The sequence below is a fragment of the Centruroides vittatus genome, unplaced genomic scaffold (genome assembly GCF_030686945.1).
Source record: "Centruroides vittatus isolate TY-2023 unplaced genomic scaffold, ASM3068694v2 contig_460, whole genome shotgun sequence".
In the NCBI taxonomy this organism is placed as follows: Eukaryota; Metazoa; Arthropoda; class Arachnida; order Scorpiones; family Buthidae; genus Centruroides; species Centruroides vittatus.
Genome location: NW_027122256.1, coordinates 2877654 through 2902236, shown reverse-complemented (window position 1 = coordinate 2902236; position 24583 = coordinate 2877654). Strand labels below are relative to the sequence as shown.

Sequence of the window (24583 nt, the reverse complement as noted above, 5' to 3'; positions counted from 1 at the left end):
TCCGCGCGACACGTCCGAACATGTAAGCAGAACAATAGTGTGGGGGGAGTGAGTAATCAAGAGCGGCGAAATTTAGGTATTTTTACAAGATATTATTATTTATTGTGAAATTTTGCCGCCCCCTATAAGTGCCGCCCGGGGCGGGCCGCTCCTGCCGCCCCCACTACGCTACGCCACTGATCAAGAGTTGCGTGGAGCTCAAACAAAAGACGAATCGACGCGATTTAAAAATCGCGTAACTCCGGGTTCGCGTAAGTCGGGGTAGCGTAAGTCGAGGTATTACTGTATTATTCTCATTCAATTCATGTTGGTTTGGCAAAACGTATTTTATATTATCATTTGTATTTGCATCTCATTACGTTTGTTACAAAGCCCATTTAATCGGAAATCGTAAATTTTTACTTTAATGAATTTAAATCTTGAAATACAGACAATACTTTATTGTTCTTTGAACCGAAAGGGTTAATGATCGTAAAAAATTCCTTAATCCGTTTTTCTTTAAAATATACAAAAGCTAATTTATTTATACTTTATATCGAGTATAGGAAACTTATAAAATATTTATATAGATATCTAACGTTTTATTCTTTACTCTACAACGCATCGACTATAATAATATTACGGAAAGGAATTTATTTAAATCATCCGCCTAAAAAAAATAAAAATTGAAATTTTTGCCACTAGGTACCGCTGTGCGTCACGTGACGTGAGATAGGCCGACAGCCATTGCCATCGTTCATTTTAAAAGTACAAGAAGCGATGTATGTTTTTAAGAGGGGATAAAAGCGATGTACTGTTTTAAAAGTGAATGAAGCGACGTATTGAAAGCAAATCGGGGCTGGTAAAGTTGATTCGGAGACAAGATGGCCGAACATAGTACCGAAGAAATGGAGGTGAGCTGTATAGTTAATGACTACATTTCATACCAACTGCAGATGAATGGTTATGAATGGAGGTCGCCGACGGCTACTCCGACTAAAGTGAACAGTTCACTCAGATCGCTCGGAAACGAATTCAAAACCAGATATCGAGACAGTTTTTTGGAAATGACTGATAGTCTGGACATCCAACCTTCTACTGCTCGTGCCACTTTCTTAGGGGTTGCCAACGAATTATTCAGCGAGGGGGTCACTTGGGCTAGAATCGTGGCATTGTTTGTATTCGCCAGCGAAATGGCTCTCATTTGCCATAGAATGAGCCACATGGAAATCGTCAACGACGTGGCAGAATGGTTGAGCTCGTACATTAAATCTAATTTACTAACGTGGATCAGAGATCACGACGGCTGGGTAAGTGTAAAATAAAAATCAACATCCATTTTTGCTTCCATTTTACTCATAGGCGCTGCCTTGCAGGAAATTTAAAACCAGCTCTTTAATGGGTATTTTAATCCTCTTTTAATTCGTCCAGTCGTCTTATGTCTGCGTGTTTTTGGCTAATTGTAAATAGGTTATTTCCGATTTTTATTTTATTATTTTGGGGGCAGAAAACGGGAAATTTTCCTAGAGATAAGAAATTAATCGATGATCCTATAATAAATATTTTTTTTTTTTTTTTTTTTTTTTTTCGCTTTCGATATTAATGTTTCTTCCTGTTACTGTTCGCTTAAAATCGAATACTTTCTAACATTCGATTAAAGTCGAATGTTAGGTTAATACTTTCTAACATATGCCGGGCTGTCGTAATAATTATGAAATTATCTTCGATGATTTTGAAACCTCTCAATCGTCCTATAGAAAATTGCATTTCGTACTTTTCTGCTTGGAAAAAAAAATGGTGAAAAAAGTTAGACGAGTTGTGGCTTAATAAAATCTCGGTAGTAAAATGATATTTAGGATGTATGTGTCACATATATTTTTATAAATTTGATACAAAACGATGTTTATCTATAACGTCATAATGAAAATAAAACTTAAGGATGAATGCGGTTGCTACGAGATAGGACATTCGCATTTTCGAATTGCAGGTAGGACGGGGATGTTGATTTTGATCGTAAATTTTTCTACCTCGAAATAAAAATATTACACATGAATTACGATTATGGCGTAAAAGAATAAACGTTGTCTTGTAAATTTTTTTTTCGCGTTTTGTCTACATTATGTGATAAATGACCTTTTTACTCATCTTTTGGCGTGGGTGGTATGACTAATGTGATGTTTTAAGAGGAAAGGAGTGTTCTGTGAATGAATTGTGAAGAATGTAAATATATCAAAATCAGGAAGTTACAAACTTTATCTCTTTTTTTTTTTTTTTTTTTGTTAAATTTGCAAAACTCAGTAAATTCTTTTAAATGTATTTTATTAAAAATATGCATTTGAAAATATACTTAAATTATTAACAATTTTTTTTTTTTGGAATTATTGGCATATATTAAGAATATATATGGTATTTGATTAGTAGATATTAGATATTAAAATATTAATTAAACATTTCTTGATCGTTAAATGTAGAATTGCATATGCACTATGGAGATTGAAAAGTCATACCATATTGTTTTGCAGTTCAAGACAATTACCGTTGCTCTAAACTTGTCTAAAAGTGAATCACTTGTCAACAGAATTTGTTACTTATGCATTATTCTTAAAATAAAAAGAAAGAAGAATATTATTAATTCTATATATTTATAGAAAAGTGTAAATGATTTCAAATATTTCAATATCATTTATTATAAATTAACTTACTGTAAGATTAAAAGTAATTACAATGTAAGAAGTCAATTAATTAATTACTTGTCAATATAGTTTTTATCATTATAATCAATTAAAATTTCTATAATTAACTTATTTTTTGTCAAAGAACAACATGTATTTTTGTGTACTTTTCAAATGGGTAGACTGCTGCAAGATTTTATTTGAGAAATGAGTATGAATTGACCAGAAATTGCAAGATTGAAGTTTGTTTATTGTTAATATTTATAATTATGAGAAATTTAGAAATTTCTCATAGTAAAAAAAGTAGAATTATAGCTGTCATAAAATGAGAACTAGGAGTAAATTACTATTTGGTTCAAATACTTTATGCAATATTTTGTTGTCATATTTTGAATAATTTATTTCATTTCATTTATCTTTTACAATATGTCAGTTTTGACACTTTATAATATAATTCAAAGAAAAGGTTTCTGATGTAGCTCATCTTTTTGTGCACTGATTTAGAGTTTGAATTTATTATCTGTTAATGCAGCTGGTTTTATGAAAGACAAAATGTATACATTTAGGCAAAGAAAACATATTGAAGTATTACAACACAAGTCAGGAGTAAGTTTTTAATGAAATAAGTTATTGCTGTCTTATATTTGGACAAATAATTTGAAATTAAATTAATACTTATTAATGCTGAGTTTTTTTATATCCAAATGCAATTTGAAATTTGATTTTATCAATTAATATTTTATTTAAAACTTTTTTAATTTCAAGCAGCTAAAGACTTAAATCAGGACTGTGTGAATTGTTCAATTTTTGTAAATTTTCAATCTTTCAACTTTTATTTAAAGACTGAAGAGATTTTTATTTATTTATTTAATGCCTAAGAAAATTGACTCTAGTATTATTTTCTTTTATTTAGCTGTATGATGCTAATGTATCTTGTTTTGTGTTTAAATAACTTTGCAAATGAATATGAAATAAACAAAATTGTCTTTTGACCTTAAAAATTCTTTTACAGTAGTGAAATTAACACTTTAATGCTAATTGAATTATTACTTTAGGGTTAAGTCTACTCTGTAGTGTTTAAAGAGGTTAATTCTTTCTAAAATAATGTAATTTTTTCATGAAAATTTAAGTTGCTATATAGCAAAGAATTTTTTATAAAGTAAATGAATAATTCAAATATAAATTGGTCTGTTTGTTGTATGTATCTTGTCTACAAGTATGAGTAATGAGTGAGTTTGTTCATGTCAGTGTGACTTTTGTGCTCATCAAGAATAACTTATTTCTTGATGAGCACAAAATAAGAAAACTGTTGGTAGCCAAAAACAGGTACAAATAAATAGTGCTGACAGATTTATTCTCCAGAACAATTATACTTGTATCAAAATATAATTACAATTACTAAAATGTAATTTATGGAAATTTTCTTTTTAAATGATTATATACAAAAGTTATTTATCATTTTAAGAAATTAAGTTTTATTTTTTTTTTGTAAATGAATGAAAAATTTTAATTTAAACAGAAATTTTTGTTTTTACATTATGAAATCTGATAAGGAATGAATAATCTTTTAAAAATGAAGTTTTGAAGAGATATAAAAGCTTGTTGTGTGAAGATTTGTATAGAGGTCTTAAATAGGAAAGGTTTGTTTTGACTTGTAAAAGAGCTTAGAATTGTTTGAAATCTTCTGAAAAAGACATGAAGCATTCTTAGTTACATTAAATAACATGTTTATTTGTGATTTAATATTCCATTTACAAATTAATAATAAGAGTAATTTTTTATTATTATTATTATTAACATTTTTTTTATTCTTTCCACCATATGGGCACCAAAGAGTCTTTTTAGTCAAATCTATTGTAGGTTTAGCCAGGCCCACAATGGAGTTGTTGAATGGTGAGGGATGTGACCTGATATATATGAAATTTATCAATTTAAATGCAGAGCTCAGAGAGAAACTGTACTAAAATTTGCCTTCTTGGGTTCAAAACCAGAGGGATGACAATTTTTGTTGTCAGTGGAGAATAACAAATGATTGATTTATACAGGATTTAGAATGTCATATTTTAGAAGATATAAATTATTTCATAATTTAATTTAAGTTATAAATTGAACATCTTAGAAATACTTGATTCTAAGAATAAAGATTCTTATCTTTTAGTAAATTTTTATTTATTGAAGAACTTAATATGTAACATTTACTTAATATGTAACATTTTTAATATTAAATTGTATACTTTAGCTAATTTCATTCTAATTAATTTTTAAGTTTACTTTGATTTTTATGAAATGTTTTTAATAAATAATAAAATGTCTAAGAATTACTTTGTTCTTGCTATAATATTTCATTTTTATGTTAAATTTCACCATTTTACTGTAAATTTTAAAAAAATTTTTAATTAGAAATAAATTCTTCTATTTAACATTGATATCTGATTTAAGTATTAGGTAGAAATTTTGAAATATTCTTTCTGAATTGTTCAGTTTATGTTTTCATTAGTTGAAAAATATTTTTCTGTGTAAAATTTCATGTTGATAGCAAATTTTTGATATAAAAATTTTTCATGAATACATTTATCTATTTCATTTTTAAAACCACTAGTTTACATATTTGCAGTTAGTCTGAAAATCAACTCAAATTTATTTACCAATTGACTCATCATTTGAGTAAAATCAGTATTACTGATTTTAAACATGTCTTATCCTGTATTTTATAAATTTGTTTAGTCATTGCAGTATGTTATATATAACATTATTTTTAAAAAGTTTGTTTTTAAAAACCCAAAATTAAAAAATAATAATAAAGGCAGAATTATTACAAAATTGCTCATTTAACATTTTGATATGAAAGAACTGTAAATTGAAAGAAATTCTATTATTAAAATTCACTTGGGTAGACAAGAAAACAATCTTTTTTTGCTTAATTATTACTATTACATTACTGTATTATTCTAAGATATTTGATCTTATTTCTGCTAAATGCAGTTTGAATATTATATTAGATTTTGTTCTTTTTAACTAACTTTGGGGGTAATCTCTGTATGTATGGATGTTAGTGTGTGTGCATAGCATGATTTTGTTTACCCTGTTTGAAGCTTAATAACTCCTGTGCTTTGTCAAAAATTTCTGAAATTTTGCAGGAAGGTTTGTGTATTAGCAATTGATGATTATTAAATTTTGGTGGTTAAAGGTCAATGGAGTAGGGAGATAAAGTGAGTTGTCATACCACAAGTGGGGTCCGATGCAGTGGCGTAGCATAGTAGGGGGGCCTGCCCCGGGCGGCACTTTTAGGGGGTGGCAAAATTTCACAATAAATAATATCATCTTGTAAAAATACCTAAATAAGGGGGTGGCAAAATTTTCTCCCCTCTAGGCGGCTGACACCCACGCTACGCCACTGGTCCGATGACTTTGCTCATTATTAGCATTTACAATTTTTTTTATAAAACTTATTCCTACCTTTTTAAAAGTAAGCTTTTTGTCATTTTATAATAGATGAAAAGTTTAAATAAAACATGATAACAGATGGTGCCACCAAATGTTGCCCAGGAAAGTTAAGCAACTTGTTGCTGGATTCTTGCTATAGTTTTATATAATACTATAGCATATAGTATTATAGAAAATAATGCATAAGCATAGTTTATACTATATGCTTATGCATTATTTTCACTCTTATGTTTCAGATCTATAAAAATAAGTGTTTTGTTAATTGCTTAACCATCACAAGATCCAATAAAATTTATTTCTGTGATATCAAATTTTAAAAATTTAAGATTATCAGTTTAATCAGAATGAACTTTTTATATCCAAAATATTGAAATGGTAGACATATTACATTTTAAAATTTAATGTCTAAAAGTTTTCTTGACAAGTTAAGAACAAAAAATTCAAATATGTAATTGTTAGGAAAAAACTTAACTTATCTAATAAAACATTCTTTTTATTTAGATATAACAAGATTGTGCTCTAAGTTTATTTTATGTGTGAAATACAAATGAAACAAGCTAAAACATATATAATAGCACTAAACTGTTTCATCAATGACCGGGTCTCATTGATTTCATTTGTACAGTAAAAGGGTCCTTTCACTTATCAGTACGTTAGGAACACTGTTGCCAGCTCAGGAGATTTTTTTTAATATTATCAGTCAGATTTTGTATTAGGGGTTTAGGATATATTTCAAGATTTTCCTGCAGTAAATAGAGCAGTCTATGGAAATTTAATAAATGAATTTGTATGTATCATATACTGTATATAACTTAATTTTTAAAATAATTTGTATCTCCAAATATTACTTGAAAAATATTGAAAAATATATATTTTATTAAATTTACATCAACTCTATCTTGTTGAATATATTAGTGATTTGCAAGCTAAAGGATTATATTTATTTATATATATATATATTTATATTGAAACAATTTTTTAAAATTTACAAAAGTATGCAAGAACCTTTGACAGGAATGATTTGTCGTTTTCATGTACAAACATGCAAACTCAAGTTACAGAATGTGGTTGCATTTGAACAACCTGAAATCTATTTTTCTTCAAATACTTCTATAGTTCAGTCAAAATTTGTATTTATACTCTCTTCCATTTGAGTTTGAAATGTAATTCTGTTCAAACTCAACCATTTGATTATTTCATGTATCTCTTAAAAAATTCTAGAAAATAAGAACATAACATTTGATCATTTTTCAAAAAGCTGTTTGATATTCATGTCTTTGTTTTTGAAGACAACTAGTGATTCCTATAGAATGTTCTTAGGAGTTTTTTGTAAATTTTTTAGAAAATTGTTGTTTTCAAATATAGTTTAGCATCAAAAGACAGATGTCTTTTTATTAATATACTTTTTAATGAGAGTGCAGTTGGTGCTTGTTCATTTGATACAGTAAATATTCTGTGACATCTGTGGTAACCATTAAAGTGAAAATCTAAAATTTTTGCCTTTAAACATAAATTTTTATCTTTTTAGGTACTGTACTTGCAGCAGAATTGGCACTATAATCCACAAATCTATAAAAGCACTCTTTTACTCATACATATAGGGGTCACACTAAAAAATTAAAAAAAAATTATTGCCAACCATTTTGCCTGTTTTTCATTTTTTTTTGCCACTTCAAATTATTTATCACTATCAGTTTTACTTACTAATTAACGCAGGTACTGGTCTTATCAGTTTAAAGTCTAGAAAGCAAAAGTAACACGTTAAGCCATCACTTACAAATAGGAATCATATTTGAATAATTTTTTAATGAATAATTTCGAATAACACATTTGATCACAATGCTTAAACAGTATGACATGACAGAACCTTGTGAAATAATTTTTGTGCTTTTAGTCTACTGAAAAAAGATCAAAGTGAAAAAAGTCACCACAAAAAATTTGAAAAAAACCATACATCGAAATTTCCAATGTAAAGTTACCTAGAGAGTGACGATTATAACGATGTCTTAATCCACTAGCCTTTTTACATTTAGAAAACAAATGAAATTTTGAGAAATTGTCATTATATCTAGGACAGACATTATTGGAATATAAGTTGAGTATTGGTCTAAGTTGAATAAAGAATTTTTTAATATTGAAGGGTAAGTTTGTTAACATATAGCTGTTATTGTATGGATATTCCAAGATTGTGCCATACCACTCCGGAGATTTCCGCTTGTGAGTATCTTCGACATCCTGAGTTAGATTTCCAATATGTTTTGAACCAGTTCAGTACTTAACTCTTCACTTACCTCAGGCAATTCCATAAATGTTTGTATAGAAAACCCGTAACTATTGAGTGCTTTAGATCAGTGTTTTTCAACTGTGAGTCGCGACCCTCGGGGGTCAAAAAGCCTTACACGGGGGTCGTGGGTAAAAGAAAAAGACAAGTGTTTATAGGTCCTACACTACAATAAAAAGAAAAAAACGTTACTATTTGCAGGGCTCTTGCGACTTCTTTGCACAGTACAATTGGTCGACAGTTAGGTCTCAACAGATAGAAAATTAAATACGTAGTTTTTAAAATCACTAACATAGTTTTAATATGACCCTGGGGGTTGCCAGAATTTTTTTAACTTGTAAAGGGTCGCGTATTCAAAAAGGTTGAAAAACACTGCTTTAGATAATTGACCTACCCAATTTCCATACTGCCCATTAATCATTGATTTGTGGTATAATTGTCTCAGTAATATAGCCGGTAGGTTTCCACCATCTCTAATCTTAAAAAGGAATTTAATACATCTTTTTATAAAAATCGCATATAATTTAAACCTACTCAGTTCCAGCCTGAGCGCACTACCAGGTGAGTTATACTCTAATGTAAATATTTTATGTATAAACTTGTTCTGAATAATATCCAGCTTCTGATATTTGGTAAGGTTCCAAATCGGAGAGGCATACACTATAATAGAATTAAACAACTCAAAATGAACATGAATATTCTTTAATTTAATCGTTGAAAACAGTTTCACCATGTTGTTAATTAAATTGTTAGCTTTAACCATGCTCACTCTAACCTGTTTTTCGAAGGATAAATTTGGTGTTAAAATAATTCCTAAGAACTTAATTTGTTATACCACCTTTAGCTCTTCATTGTTAAAATAAAAGGACATATTCTTCCTGGGAAGTCTAGCCCCATTTCTAAATATCATTATAAATGATTGATTTACTAGAGCTAATTTTTAATTTTAATTCCTCAAAATATGCTTTCAGTGCCTGTATTTACCTTCATAAAGCAGCCGCTGTTGGGGCTATTATGAAGACATCATCAGCATAAGAAATTGAATGAACTATATGTTCATCAAAAATGAAACTGTCATCATCTCATTTGTTCATATTGAACATGTAGAAATTATAAAGATGAGGAGACCAAGGATCTCCTTGTAACAATCCCTAATCTATCTTAAATGATGGCCATTTTTTATTGTCTTGTTTGATTATTGTCATAATGACCAAATAGTAAACCTATTATTCTCACCAATTGATCCTCTGCTTGATATTGAATCATCATCTTTTGTAAATCTGTAATGCTCACGGCATCCTATGCCTTCTCAATGTCCTAGAATAGTGCAAACACCTTGTGTCTCTTTCTAAGAAGCTGTAACTGGATAATTGCCATCAACACAAAAAGAGCCAATTGCATGCCTCCATCCTTGATTATTATTTTAGCCAATTGCATGCCTCCATCCTTGATCCTATAATTATTTTTGTCAATCCAGGTTTTAAACTTTGTCAGTAGAACTGATGTAAACAATGTGCAAAAGCTTGACAATAATGCAATTGGTCCATAATTATTTGGAGACATTCTCTCACCTTTCTTGAACAACATATAAAATATCACTCTGTTCCAACTGTTTGGAATCACACCCATATTAGAAAAGTCATTGAATTGTCTAGATAGGTAACCAACTATATCCATTGGTTACTTAGCTATCCATTGGTAGATTTTTTATTATATAGTTAGGAATATCATCACAACCAGCAGCTGTTTTTTCCTTTAGTTTTTTAATACAGTGATTTAAATTCTCCACATAAAACATCTCTCTGAGCAATTTTTCCTTAGGAATAACTTTCCATAATATTTGCACTGTTTTTACTTATGTAATCATCTGAAAATTTCTTAAAATATTGATACAAACTACTATACTTCACTCTACTTGTATCTCCAGTTATCAAAGAAGGTCTTCAAAACATATTAACGATACTCCAGAATGCTTTTGTATCTTTTAGCTCTCTTAATTTATCACTGATTTCCAAAAAATATCTTTTCTTCTTTGTTCTCACAAAATTTATATATATCTGCTTATTCTCCATATACTTCTTCCAAGATGATTCTAAATTGGTTTTTCTGAATTGTTGTAGGCTCTTTTGTTTTCTTATCTTATAATGGTAGCACTTGTTATTGAACCAGTTTTGTTTGAATTTTAGTCACTTATTCCTTGGACATCTCTTAAATCGATAAGATTCAATTGTAGTTATTAGGTTGTTGTAATTATCAATCAGTTTATATTCTTTTTCTTGTGATGATATTTCTTTTATGAATTTCGATTTATTAAATATTCTACTATTGACTGGTCTTAATTCATTTTGATTTTGTATATGATTCTGCATTGTACTTACTTCTTCTGTATTTCCTACTAATTTCAATTGGATTGGAAAATGATCTGATTCATCTATATTGAATACCGTCACTTTTTTACACTGATCTAAAATAAATTTGGAACAAATAATCTGTAGTGGATTTACCAGTATAAGTTATAAACATATATTCATCTGGGAGATTGCCGATAAACCTGCCATTTAGTATAAATAATTTGTTTTTCTGTACAAAGTCCAGTAAAGTTCTCCCATCAGTGTTGACTATTTTATCTTTAGATTCTCTCTTGTTATTGATACTAACTTTTCTGCCTTTATACCCTGTGTCTAACTTCTCTACTATACGGGCGTTAAAGTCCCCTCCAATAATCACAGATTTGTAAAATTTGTCCACTGATCAATGATTTTTTGGACTTCAAGAAAGCTTGCCGTTTTATCTGCTGATGGAGATAGGTATATTAATATAACTCCTACTCGCGGCTCTCCCCAAATTACTTGGAGCCTCTGTTCCAATTCTGTCGGAGCAAAAATATATTTTTTAGTTAAATGAGATTGTAATAACACACAAAGAGATCTTTTAATTAACAATAATAGACCTCCGGAAGGATGCCCAAATCTCCTTATCCTCTGAGCTTTACTGCTTAACACCATGTGTTTTCTTTCAAGATATTCTTTATCTTGAAAGAAAATTCTTATCCATGTTTCAGTGAACCCAGTTATATCATATGCATTTGACAAGTGTCACTGAGGATTAATTCTGGTTAGCCAGTGAATATAGTTTGTTGCCCTTTTAGTTTTTACACAAATAGGAATCACATTGAGCATTATTCCCGGCATTGGTATTTGTCTCTGTATAGCATGAATGTCTTGTACAAAAATATTTTGTTGCTTGCAGTGCTAAGTGTCATATTGGCAAATTTTAGCACTAATTTTACTGAAATTAAATGCAGCAGACATTTCTGTAAAATGTCTGCTGCATATTTTGAAATGCCACCATAGCAAATTTGGTTACATTGGGACTGCTAAATATCTTTTTATTAACAGTGTTAAATAGGAATACTTTCATTTTGATTGTAATGCAAAAAGTATATACCAGGTACCAAGAGATCTGTTGGACTGTATTGGGCGTTATCTAATATAGCCATAATATAGCCTAATATTTAATCTGGCAGATCATTTGGTATTAATCAAGAATCAAGTTATGTAATGTTTAGATACCAGGTAAACATCATTATCAGATCCAGAATTTGAAAACTTCACAAAATTGAGTATCAACTCATTCTGTGTATGCAGATCCATTAGTGTAATCAGATTAAATTATGTCAGTCAGTTAATGTTACATTTCTGAACCTGCTAATTTTGATAAGTTAGCACAGTTTTTACAAATGTAACTTACTCAAAAATAATAAAAATATCATTAATGTTTTTAACACCTGATAAACATGAAAAGAGCTTATCAGATGGTTGATAATATGCAATCATAAGTTATTGTTATAAGTCTTAACCAATGTTTTAAATGTTTAGTTGTAATAACATTATTTCTTGCAATAAGAGTTTAAATTGCTGGCATTATGCTAATTAATGTTAAAGTTGGTAACAGACAACAGTATTAGATGAATTGCATAATAATTAACTTTTATAATAATGATCCTCTGTTATGATATTAGTGTGGTGCCCAAAAAAGTAGTCTCAGTCTATGTTAGTAGAAACAGAATAATACAGTAATAAGTGTGGAAGCCAACCATTGGTATCACTAATAGGTGTTGAAAATGTTATGACAAGCACAGCTGTGTATAAATGAGATAAGTCATACTTAGGAACATTCAATGTAACATAGTGACATCAATGACTATATGGTTGATATTGTTCCTCAGTTATGTTGTATATGGATTTGCACAATATGGAACAGCAGTGTTCACTTACCAGTTGATTAGACTGTTGTTGTGGTTTGCTGATTTCCTTGCAATATATCAGGACCAGCGACTTCAACTAAGACTAGTTCATTTAGTAGTAAAAGTGCTAGCAAGTCGGTAATAATGTTTTGGGGCACCTATGATGATTGTTTGCCACTACTGCAGTAATGATGTCATTGAAGGCATAAAAAAGAATTTTTAAGAATTACAAGATCTTTTGTACAAGCACATGCATCTCAAAAATGAAATCATGGACCTCCTGATTTTTATTATATTTTTAATTTGTCTTGTGTAAAATGACAAAATTTAATCAAAATCAACCTACTAAATTATGAGAATTAAATCAATTCTATAAGCCACATAGAAGAGGCTTTGCTAATCTGCCTCAATTACACAATTTTTGTTTTTATTATTTTAACATGTCCTTTATAATGTTAGTGGAAATTCTGGTTTCATTAGTGAGTTTAAACATTTGTATTTTCCATTATGCTGTTTATAAGTATAATAGTGTAACATTGAGCATCATAGATAGCATTTGTGCTGTAACTTGTTATATTTTGAAAATGAGATTGTTGATGTGCAATTGTTCTTGCCTACTCCTTATTGCCTTAAGATTACCATATTTCATAAATTAATCAAAGGAACATACTGTATGTTTGATCAAGTAATCTCAAATTATAAATTTTGAATTTTCAAGATTTACACATTTCTGTACAATATGCCAAATATAAGAAAATTAACATAATTTAGTAAGCAAATGGAATACTGCTACATATACAGAATGTTACTTTAGTTAATAATTATTAATAATAATATAAATACTGTATAATTCAACATTGATAATGTTATGCACACTCTACTATTGTACTGTGCAGACTTACGGCATCCATCTTCTCTTCATCAGGTCAGAGTTCTAAAATAGAATGTAAGAAAGGAACATATGATTGCTTTTAAAAGTTCTTTAAGAAACATATGTTCCTTTTATGCATTGCATTTTAGAATTCACTGACCTGATGATCTATGCAGATTGAAAACATTGTTCTGTCTTTTCATTGAGCATGTAGCAGCGTCTCCCTCGCTAGATAAAAGAATTCTTCAGTTGCTTGTTTGCTGTTTGTTTGTATTGTGTATGTGCAAAGGTGTACAGCTTCTCAAGGACAAAATGAATATCCTTACTTAGCATTCACAGCATTATCTTCAAGCAACATGTGAACTGTAGACAGGGCTGCAAAAATTTCCTTGCTATTGACAGGATTTCAAGGTGGTGCCTCACTGTTTTCATCGTCACTGCTGAGAACATCTAGCATTTGTGCTAGCTGCATTCAGGGTTGGAATTGTCTCGTCAATATCATAGGTTTTTGCAATATTATTAGCCACATTCATTTAATCTGGGAAGTTCATAATGTAATCAATGTTTTCTATTAAGGCTTCCTATTCAGGTGGCACTTTAATTTTTTTTATTTTGCTGGCTACTTTCAACATCATTTGCATCTGCATACCATTGAACAAAACCTGGTTTTGCAAAACAGTTGGAATTTCTTGAAATTTGTTTGTTAGTTTGATGCTTTCAGCTGAAATTTCTTGAAATTTGGAGACCAAAACATTCTGCAGAGCATCCAAGACATTCCATTTTCTGATTTCTTCAGCAGATAAATTTCAAGAAATTTCTCCAAGCATGTACTGCACCAAACACTTCTTCTACCCAGCTTTAAGTTGTGAAATTCATGTCTTGGTCTAAGAGCTTGATAACACTGGTAGTGTTTGCTTGTAAAAATAGCACATGCACATTGGGAAGGGTAGGCCTTCAATATTGTGAGATGACACTCAATCCAGCAACTGGACCTTTCTTTTTTGTGTTGTCATATTTAGGGTTACTATTCACCTGGAATGTCAGGAAAAATCAGGGATTTTTGTTAATGTTCAGAAAACATCATGGAAAGTCAGGGCATTAGCCTTCTTGGCTGCCTTGATTATTATTTATTTATTTTTTTATTTGATGGAAATATGCTTAACTAAGTGTAACTGTCTGCAGGCACAATATGGTGCAATATAACTTATGAAAAGGGTACAGAATATTTTCAGGACCCAAAATTTCTCCCAAGCATACAAAGTAATAAAATGATAAATAATTTTGATTGTGTAACAAAACAATCTTTTCCTCTTTATGAAATATTAATAAAGTTCAGGAAATTTATTAAGGGATGAGTTTAATAAATATATACTTTTTGTATATGTATTACACAGAATTTGTTAATGAATAATAAATAATGGCTTTTTCTTTTTAAGCCACATAGATTTATGATTATGGATTAATAACAGGATAAACTATTTTAATTTAATAAAGCATTTTACTTTTAGTTTTATGTATTATTTATAATTGCCAAATTATTAACTGTTAACTAGAAAAAAATAACTAAAAAGCTGGAGAAGCAATAGAATATGTGCATAATAAGTTAAATGCTGTTTTATTTTGTTGATGTCCCATACTACAAGGTACATGAGGGTCAGGCAAAGTCATGGAATTTAAAAGAAAAATTTGAGTAGGAATTCTGCATTTTGCAACCATCTTTTCTTTGATCAGAGATTTTGACAAGAATATTTTTTGTGTGTATATCACAAAACCACTGGAAAAGAGCCTCTTCTAATTCCTCATATTCAGCAGTCTGCAGACACCTTTGTTTGCCAATTTTGGCACCAGATTCAGCTGATTATTCAAAGTTGTCGGTTTTTTAGTCATGTTTATAGAGGCAAAAAAGAATATTGAAAGCTCTTGCAATCTCACTTTTCAAACATTTATTCTTGTTCACCACCTGGAGAATTTCTAGTGTTTTTTGCAATTGAGATTTCCTTGGAGCTTCTCTTGGAGCCTTTTCCTAAGGCTATATTACTTTGACAAATAAAAAAATGTTCACTTTCTGCCAACTTGTTTTGTACTTTCTGGTTGTATGACAGATATTAGCTAGATTTAGCAAAATGATATATACTGCACTAACACCAAAGTTAAACAGCACATATCTGGTGAGAACCTTATAAGTGGTTGTAAGAACTTATAATCAGATAGAACTTATCTGGCAACTTAAAAGTAAATCAAAATTCTTGAAATGTAGTCCAAATTATTTTTAAAGTAGCCTAAAAATGTAGTAAGTCACCTAAACCTAGTAACAGATCCCTACAAATATCTCAATCTGTTACTTGTAGCCCAATCTTGCAACCCGAAAGCCAGTCAAATTTTAAAAGATAAGAGTGATAAAAGTAGTTGATAGTTAAGGTGAGTCATAGGTAACACAAAAATGTGTTACTGTAAAAGCAAAGCCTCATGGACCACATTAGAGTTGTATTGGTCTATTGTTCTCTTGCAGTATGGAAGCAATTTGATCTAAACATACAAGTTAACATAGGGCGCGTTTCTTTATGCAGCGCTCGAGAAGCGCTTTACAGTGAATACGCTAGAACTGGTTTCTAATTGGCCAACACTGCTCGTGACGTCATTTCGCTACACTCTCGCTGCATAAAGAAATGCGGCCATACACAGTTCAGACAGAATTTTAACTTCAAAATATGGCTACTTCAGAATTTGAACTAACCAAATTCCTTAATGTGTAAATCCCTATATATCTGGCTGGAAAATTTGATTTGACTTTGATGTTAAGTCTTGCATTCATTTCCTAATTTTTAAGAGATATCTTCCTGTAAAATTTTGTTTTTCTCCTGTGATAAATTTGCGTTATTGATTTAATAACAATTTTGTTTTGCATTGAAATTCTTGTTATTTACATATGTTGAGCTTCTAAGTTTATTAATACAACCATCATTAATGTAATATAAATTGTTATAAATTTTTATACTAGATCAGCAATAGGCAAAAAAGTCATAATCTTTGTCATAAGTAAATAAGTAGTTATTTTAATTTTAAAATATTTTTACATTGAATATAAAACTTTATTTTGCTTTCAGTTTATGATTTATACTTAATTGAAATTTTCACTGAACTATAAATCTAAGAATCACCGTGATTATTTTTTAAACAAGACATTAGCATGTTAATTTGGCTGCATAATTGTATTGTATCAAAATTTGTATTTTCTTTTTGCAGACAGATCAAAATAAATAAGGAATTTCACAAACAGGAAATGACATCATTCTTTTTTATAGGCAGTTTATTCATTATCCTATGATCAAAATCAATAAATAGCAAGAGATTTGAGATTTAATTATAAGCAAAATTTGTATTACATATATCACTTACAGCACTGTTATGTATATTTTTATAGTAAATGTTGCCAGAAATTGGGTTATAATTATGCATAAATTTAAAACTTGGTAAAGTATATGTCTGTATACATTATAATGATTTGTGAAATTCAATGTCTTTATTTTTAAAAATATAATAAAAGAACTTTTACCAGCTACATTTTAATCAGATAACAATGAAACAGTGAATAACAACTTTTCCCCCAAAAAAAATATTTTTCAATATTAAGTACAGTATTTAAAAAGAATATATCGCAGGTTGTTAACATCATCATCAATTTTTTCCAAAGTAAGTTGAATATAGAAAAAAGACAAAACAAATTATTTTTCATTTTACGTCCTGTTTCCTTTAATAAAATTTAACATTAAGGAAAGACTGTTGTCAAAATTGGGGATAAGCTTTGCGGCGTACAATGTTAAAATTTCCTTTAGATATTTTGTTGAACAATGATCATCATTATTTCTATTTATATTTCATTTTTGCAAAGGTTTGTTTTGAAAAGTATACAAAATATTCTCCATGTAAACTTAAGACTTTTAAAAAATTTTCTTATATAGATTTGTAACACTTTAACAAGCTCTCCTGTTTAAATAGGATTTTTAAAATCCAGTTGTAGCAAGGTTTATTAATTCTAGTTGACTTGAAAAGTTTATATTGCTTTGTTGATCTAGTCAAATGTTGGTGATAGCTTGTTTTTACTCTGACCATGTTTTATGTGGGGTGGGTAGATACTGCACCAAAAGCATATTTGGCCCCTGGGCAAAATACAGTGCTGCGTTATAGGTTGGAGACCCTTACTTTATATGATAACAGTAGTAATAGTTTAAGTAAAAAGGAACTACTACAAATTTTGTATTGAAAATAATTATAAAAATGAAATACTAATCTTAAATTTTTTCTAGACTTTTAAATCTTTAAAAGTAAAGTTATCCAATTTTATTTCTAGTTAGAAAAATGATTTTTAATTTAAACTGAAACACTCTCAAATTACACTTTTTTTTTTAATTTAATAATTTATCCTTTTCGTAAGTGTAATTGAAAATACAATTTTAAAATCCAAAATCAAAGCTAGGATAGGTAACTTGTAAAATCAAAACCATTTACTTTTCCAACAAATAGTTTAAATGAAGCAAAAACAATAAAAAGAGTATGATGAAACACCACTTAAGAATGGTGATATTCAAGGCCACATTTAAAAATAGAGATTCTGAGTCTTTATGGTTAATAGACCTATCTAATGCTTGGTGGTCATTCTTAATAATTCTATGGATTAATTATAAAGAAAAGCATATGCAGATTGGACTGTTATTGTTCACTATTTTCATTTTATTTTGTGCTTGATTTTTCATTAATATATAAAATACATTTTCAAATATATTTTCTGTATCCAAAATTACAATATTAAAAAAAAATTTATAAGTAACATGGTTAACTGTTTGAAACATTCCAGTTTGAAATTTGAGAATTTTGTAGTTTGAAACCTGAGGTAGGTTTATAAAATAAACCGAAAAAGTTTGAATTAAACCCATTTGCTGGAAAAGTATGAATTATGCAATTTAATACTGTATGTAGCAGGGGTGGCCAACTTTTGTGTACATAAGATCTACTTTTTATCTTAAAAATGTGTCGCGATCGACTTGTTGTCATAGGCATAGTCTAAGTGGGGAGGAGAAGTGTGAAATACATACTATGTTTATACACTGTGTTTCAGTATGAGGTGTGCTGCTTATGAGTCAATTCATAGCTGCATGTGTACTATTGCATTCAGTTACAAATATAATATACTAGCTGACCCGGCCACGCGTTGTTGTGGCTCAAAATGTATCTATTATAAATGTGTAACAATTCCCCGTGGGGGGAATTTCAAAAAATCCCTTTTTAGTGTATATTCTGTTGACGTCACCTATTAAAACGCAATTAAAAACGCAAAAAACCGCATGTAAAATAGTATAAATAGAAGCCGAGTTCTTCACGGTAAGCCTTAATCCTGTCCCTTTTCCCGCTGGGGAATATCGAAAAATCCCTTTTTAGTGTATATTCTGTTGACGTCGCCTATTAAAACGCAATTAAAAACGCAAAAAACCGCATGTAAAATAGTATAAATAGAAGCAGAGTTCTTCACAGTAAGCCTTAATCCCGTCCATCTCCCCCCCGTAGGCGGAATTTCGACATGTATATTATATAAAAACACATGCATATTCGAATGCAACATTATGTCAAAATTTCAAAGGAATCAGTAGGAACAAACAAACGTTGTATTTTATTTATATAGATAGGTAGAAAATGATCTGCTTAGGTCCATTCTCACAGAAAACATAATGCCTCACAGAAAGCAACTTAGGTCGTCGGAAGTTAGCGCCATCTGTTGGACATAAAAGCCTTAATCCATATATAAATATATTTTTGAAAGGGGGGAAATGGTGATCTTTACATATGCCACAAACCTTCGTGGGAATGTATTAAACAACTTCCCAAAGTTTCATGGCATCGTGAAATACATACTATGTTTATACACTGTGTTTCAGTATGAGGTGTGCTGCTTATGAGTCAATTCATAGCTGCATGTGTACTATTGCATTCAGTTACAAATATAATATATTAAGTCAAGACAACATCGCGAGCGATCGACCAAAATTGGCTTGGCGATCGACTGGTCGATCGCAATCAACTTGTTGGCCACTGCTGGTATATAGGATATAAGTTGGTTAAAAATTGATTTTAGTTTTTTTCAGATAAAGAAATTATCAATTCAATTTGAATTGACACCTACATTTAAGAGAGAGAGGATTCTATTAACAGTTTTAATATAAAAATTTAAAAACTAATTCTATAAATTTTAGTAAAAAAAATAAAATTTATAAAAAATAAAATACAGTGTACTCTGCTTATTATAATCAGATATTATTTATTTTAATATTGTTATAATTAGACCAAAATGGAAAAATAAAAATAGAAGATACTGTAATAGTAGCATTTTTGCTGCTATTATTAGCTATTATACTATCTTATATTTTTTACAAGTAGTAAGTGACCCAATGGGTCGTAGGTGGTCTAGTTTCTAATAAAAGAACAGTTTTACAGGTAAGAAATACTGAAATTTCCATATTTGCAATATTAGTCAATGGTTAAACCCTTACACACACACACACACACACACACACACACGTGTGAATCTTCTGGCAGTCAGTGTCAAAACTATCAAGTGAAGTTGAGATGAGTCTGTTAGATACAACAATAAAAAAATTGCTATAAAATCTGTGTTGGTTAACAAAAGTTTAAATTAAATGCATTGTATTTCTAATCAAAATGTTAGCTTTTTTTCAAAGTATGAGAAAAAATAATCATTTTTTTTAATGGAGTTTTATTTTAAAAAAATGTACAAAAATAAATTAAAATGAAACCTAGAATTGCTTGCTGTATATATTAACATATATGTATGATAACTTCATCAGAAATTTCTTTTCACTATCAAAATTTTCAGCACATTCTTCATTATCATTTTTATTGGCATTGCTTTCATATTCAATAATCAAATTTTTATCAACTGACTTACTATCGGCTGTAATTCTTCAACATCCATCTCATTGTCAATTTGAGCTGTGATTATTTTCCATTTTTCAGACAGAAAACCAAAAAATCTAAAAAAAGGAAATGGTAATATGTTCTAATAGGTTGCAGTATCTCTCAGATAAGTTAATGTAGTGTTAGGCAAAACTGCATATTTTTCAACTCAACAAAAAATAATTCTCAAAGCTATACTAGCTAATCAATGTTGCCAGATTCTACATTGTTACATTCAGAATCATTTAAAAAATATTTTAATATCTGAGATCAATCGGCCGTAATCTCATATAAAAGAAAAATTAATATATAGTGGCGTATGCCGATAGCAAAAATTATTTCAAGACTATTTGCTTAAGTCCATATTCTGGAATTAATTTGTTTTTGATCTTGATTACAATTTTTTTGCTTGTTTGTTATTTACTATTATCTTTTTTGGTATGTTTTGAGTGTTTTAGGTATTTTCATATACACACATGATAATGCTTTATTACTATATGCTTTCTGTAACAAGCTATGAATCTTTGTAACGAATTTTAAATCAACTGGAAGTAAAACTTAATATACACAGTGTACATTTTTGCAGTTCAACTGTTTAATAAAATGTATATACGTAGAAAAGTTAATTCTATAAATTTAAAACATTTCAAAACTAATAACAAATTACAACTTTTTATCCCATTAATAATAATGACCGCTGTCCAATACGCTGATTTCAAAATTTGGTAAGTAATTAAAAAATGAATTTTTCAGAAATTTATATAATTTTATCATAATTCAGAGGTCGTGCAATGCAATTGTATTGAATAATATTCTATTAATTATTTTGCAATTTTTAATATTATGTATATTTTACAATAAATTATGTAATCACAGAATTTAAATGTTTAGAATGACAGCATTTAAAGACAAAAGAAAAGTTAGTTATCGTTATCAACTAACAATCATCTGTTAATACTAGTGTGTGAACGTTTGGTAAAAGTTGCATGTCGTTCCTCCAGGAAATAGAAAAAGTAGGCCACCTCTACAACTTAACTACTGAATAACTAGGAAGATAATTTTGTGTCCGTTTATTATACAATCTCCGCCAGTCGACGGAGCGTGGTTCCTGTTTGCTGGCGTGATAGTCTAATTGGTCTGTTGAAGATTTACTCTTAAGAATTGTCATATTATACAGTATATCTAGACGATAGTAGATCACTGACGTGTGACCAACGGAACAATAACAGTTTTCTATGGGATCTGTTTATTCCATTCATTCATTCTCCGCTCGTTATCTATCAATGTACCTGTTTGTTGGTGAATGACTTAGGTGCTTACTATATTACAGTACAGGTTTTTCCGTTTAAGTTTTTTGTAACTGTAATTGCTCGTCGTATTTCGTCCCATTATAATTGACGAGATATTTAAAATATATATAATACATAATTATTTATTTTTATTTTTTTTTTTAATGCAGGATGGCCTGGTGACTTTCCACGAAGGATACGATGACCTTCGATCCGAATCTCCCTGGCCCGTTCTCAAGAAATTCGTCTGTGGTGTGGCTGCGGGTGTCATCGGCGCCCTGACAGTGGGGGCCATCTTGTCTTCCAAATCGTAGATTGAACCGGTGCTGTAACAAACTCGAAATATCGAATAAAAATTACAAGGAAAAAAATGGTTCGATATGTCGTCGTCGTATGTGTGTGATTGGTGCGTATGTTTCGTGTGAAAGCAACTCCTCTCCCAATCACCATGGCAACCGTTCGTACCTCGTCGAACCCTCCGAACTCTTATCTAACCTCACTTTGGATTTTTTTATTATATTATTATTATTATTATCAAAATGGAACATTTTCTTAACGATGAAAAAGTATAACTGTGGAAAACATTCGTCTGTAATAGGATGATTTTATTTGTGTATTTTCTGGTTCAATTTTGGGTTTTCCCGTTCCCTATGTCCGAACGGATTTCGAAAACATTTTATTTTGGTACAAATTTCGTTGGGCAGTTTCTCCACTAAATATTCGACACAGAGATTTATATATAAGATATATATATAAATATATGCATAGATAATGGAGCACGACTGGCATTTTTATTACCCGCAGATCTGCAACAATTTATTTGCTGTAATTTTGTAATTAAACATTTTTTTTTTATTTTTAATGTATTACTAGCTGTCATGATTTGGAACTTTATTATTATCGACTTCCATTTTGTAATTCATGCAACTCGGCTTTGTTAGTGCGACACTCCCATTCTCAACCGAGCTATACGATATCATGAATGAACAATTTTCTGGTTTAAAAAAAAAGTTCGTGGAAAGCGAACCCAACAAAATGTATCCGATAACACCCCAAGTTCACCGACCCGACGTCATCGTGTTTTGCTATTGATTGACTGACTCTATTCAAACGAACCGATGATTATTTGTAGAGTCGTCGACCCAAAAAAAACCTTATGTATAATATAATGATGAAAATACTATAGATTTCCCCTTTCGACCCTAGAAACATCGCACGAGATTTATCAACATGCATTTATTTTAAATTCGTTTTCGACTCATACGGGTAGATAATGTTTATCAAGTAATGCTAATTAATGGTTACATCTTTCCTTACTAAGTACCATTTACCAACGAGTTCTCGAGGGACATTTAAAAATGCCTTAATTGAACTTTTCGTAATGGGAATGGTGCGTTTATAATCGTCTGTAATTAACCTTGGTAGATATGGATCCCCGCGGATTTCGAATCAGGTTTTATAATTTTATCGTGTTTTTAAATTATAGGTTTTGATCTCAATTAATTAACCGGTAATCCATGCGCTACGGATTCGTCTGATTTTTTTTTATTATTATTATTTTTATTTGATCATTCCGTGAATTTTATTCTTAATAGAACCGATTTCGAACAAACCGAAAAGCGAGTCTTTAAAAGCCAACATTAATTTTGTTGATCTGGAGGCAGGTGGAGGATACAGCTGTTTAACGTTTAGGGTAAGGAACAATGGTGGACACGTGGATGGCGCGTGACGCGGTTCCCAAATGGTACTCGGGGTTTGAACCGATTACGTCGATTTAGGTTAAGTTCGAAAACATCTGTTCTCCTCTGATTTTTTTATTTCGTGGAAATTCTGTATTTTAAGCTTTTTGAAATAAAAAGTTTTAAATATTTCTATTTTGTAGAAAATTTATTTCTGGTGTTTGTTAATTATTAAAAATAGGGATTAAACATGTACGGTTGTACTGTACGTGTGTATAATAATTGCTACATGTACTGTACCAGTACAACCGTAAATGAATCGCTTCGATAAATTGAATACGCAGCGGTTAACAATAACCTTTTAATTAGTCTAATAAAAGGGAAATTGTTAACACAAACAAGAGCGTTAATGCAATCGTTATCAACGGTCGACATAACTAAGTTGTATTGTAACAAGAGAATATTTTCTATTCGTGAGCTTTATTAATGAATTATTCCTATTAGTTTAAGCAAAATGACAAGTGATAATTCAGAATCTAAATAATCAACGTTAAAATTACTATTAAATGATAATTAAACTTCTATCAGAACAAGGCCGTGTACACGGAAATGCTTGTGGATTTAAGCCCTATATGCGAAGAATTTAAAATACTAAAATAGAACAATATGTTTTATGTAACATACTTTGTACCCGTTCAGTTCTGAGTATTGTTACTCTATTAACAGCTTAATTTTTCTCAATTTTTAGTCTAGAAATCTAATGTTTAAAACTCCAAGCTTTTATCCTGTCATGGGCATTTATCAGACGTTTATATTCAAGCTATTAATCGATTTAAAATAATGGATTTGTTTTCTTTTTCAAATCATTTTGTCTAAGAATCTGCTTCTACTTAACTGCTATTTTACTCGAATTGCGAGTATATTTATGGCTTCTTAAACACGCATATCATTTGTTTAACGAACTTAAAATGTCGTAATTCGACCAAATCGATATTTTGAGCTTATTCTTCCACAAGATAACTTCAATAAATACGCTTTTTATTTTGAATAGTTGAATCGAGAGAGCCAATTATAGGAAATTTAAGCTACTATTTCGATATAATTTTTTAAAACTAAAATGTTGCTTTATCAATTGTTAATGTTAATATTGTAATCAATA

General features: G+C 29.9%; 1 protein-coding gene across 1 annotated transcript; it reads left to right on the top strand.

The window, feature by feature from the left end:
• The first annotated feature begins 694 nt into the window (after positions 1-694).
• LOC136977541 (apoptosis regulator R1-like) lies at positions 695-23617 on the top strand. The gene is made up of 2 exons (XM_067273037.1): positions 695-1289; positions 21916-23617. Exons 1-2 carry the CDS (start codon positions 864-866, stop codon positions 22057-22059), a joined length of 570 nt encoding a protein of 189 aa, XP_067129138.1. The 5' UTR covers positions 695-863; the 3' UTR covers positions 22060-23617.
• Positions 23618-24583: the final 966 nt, after the last annotated feature.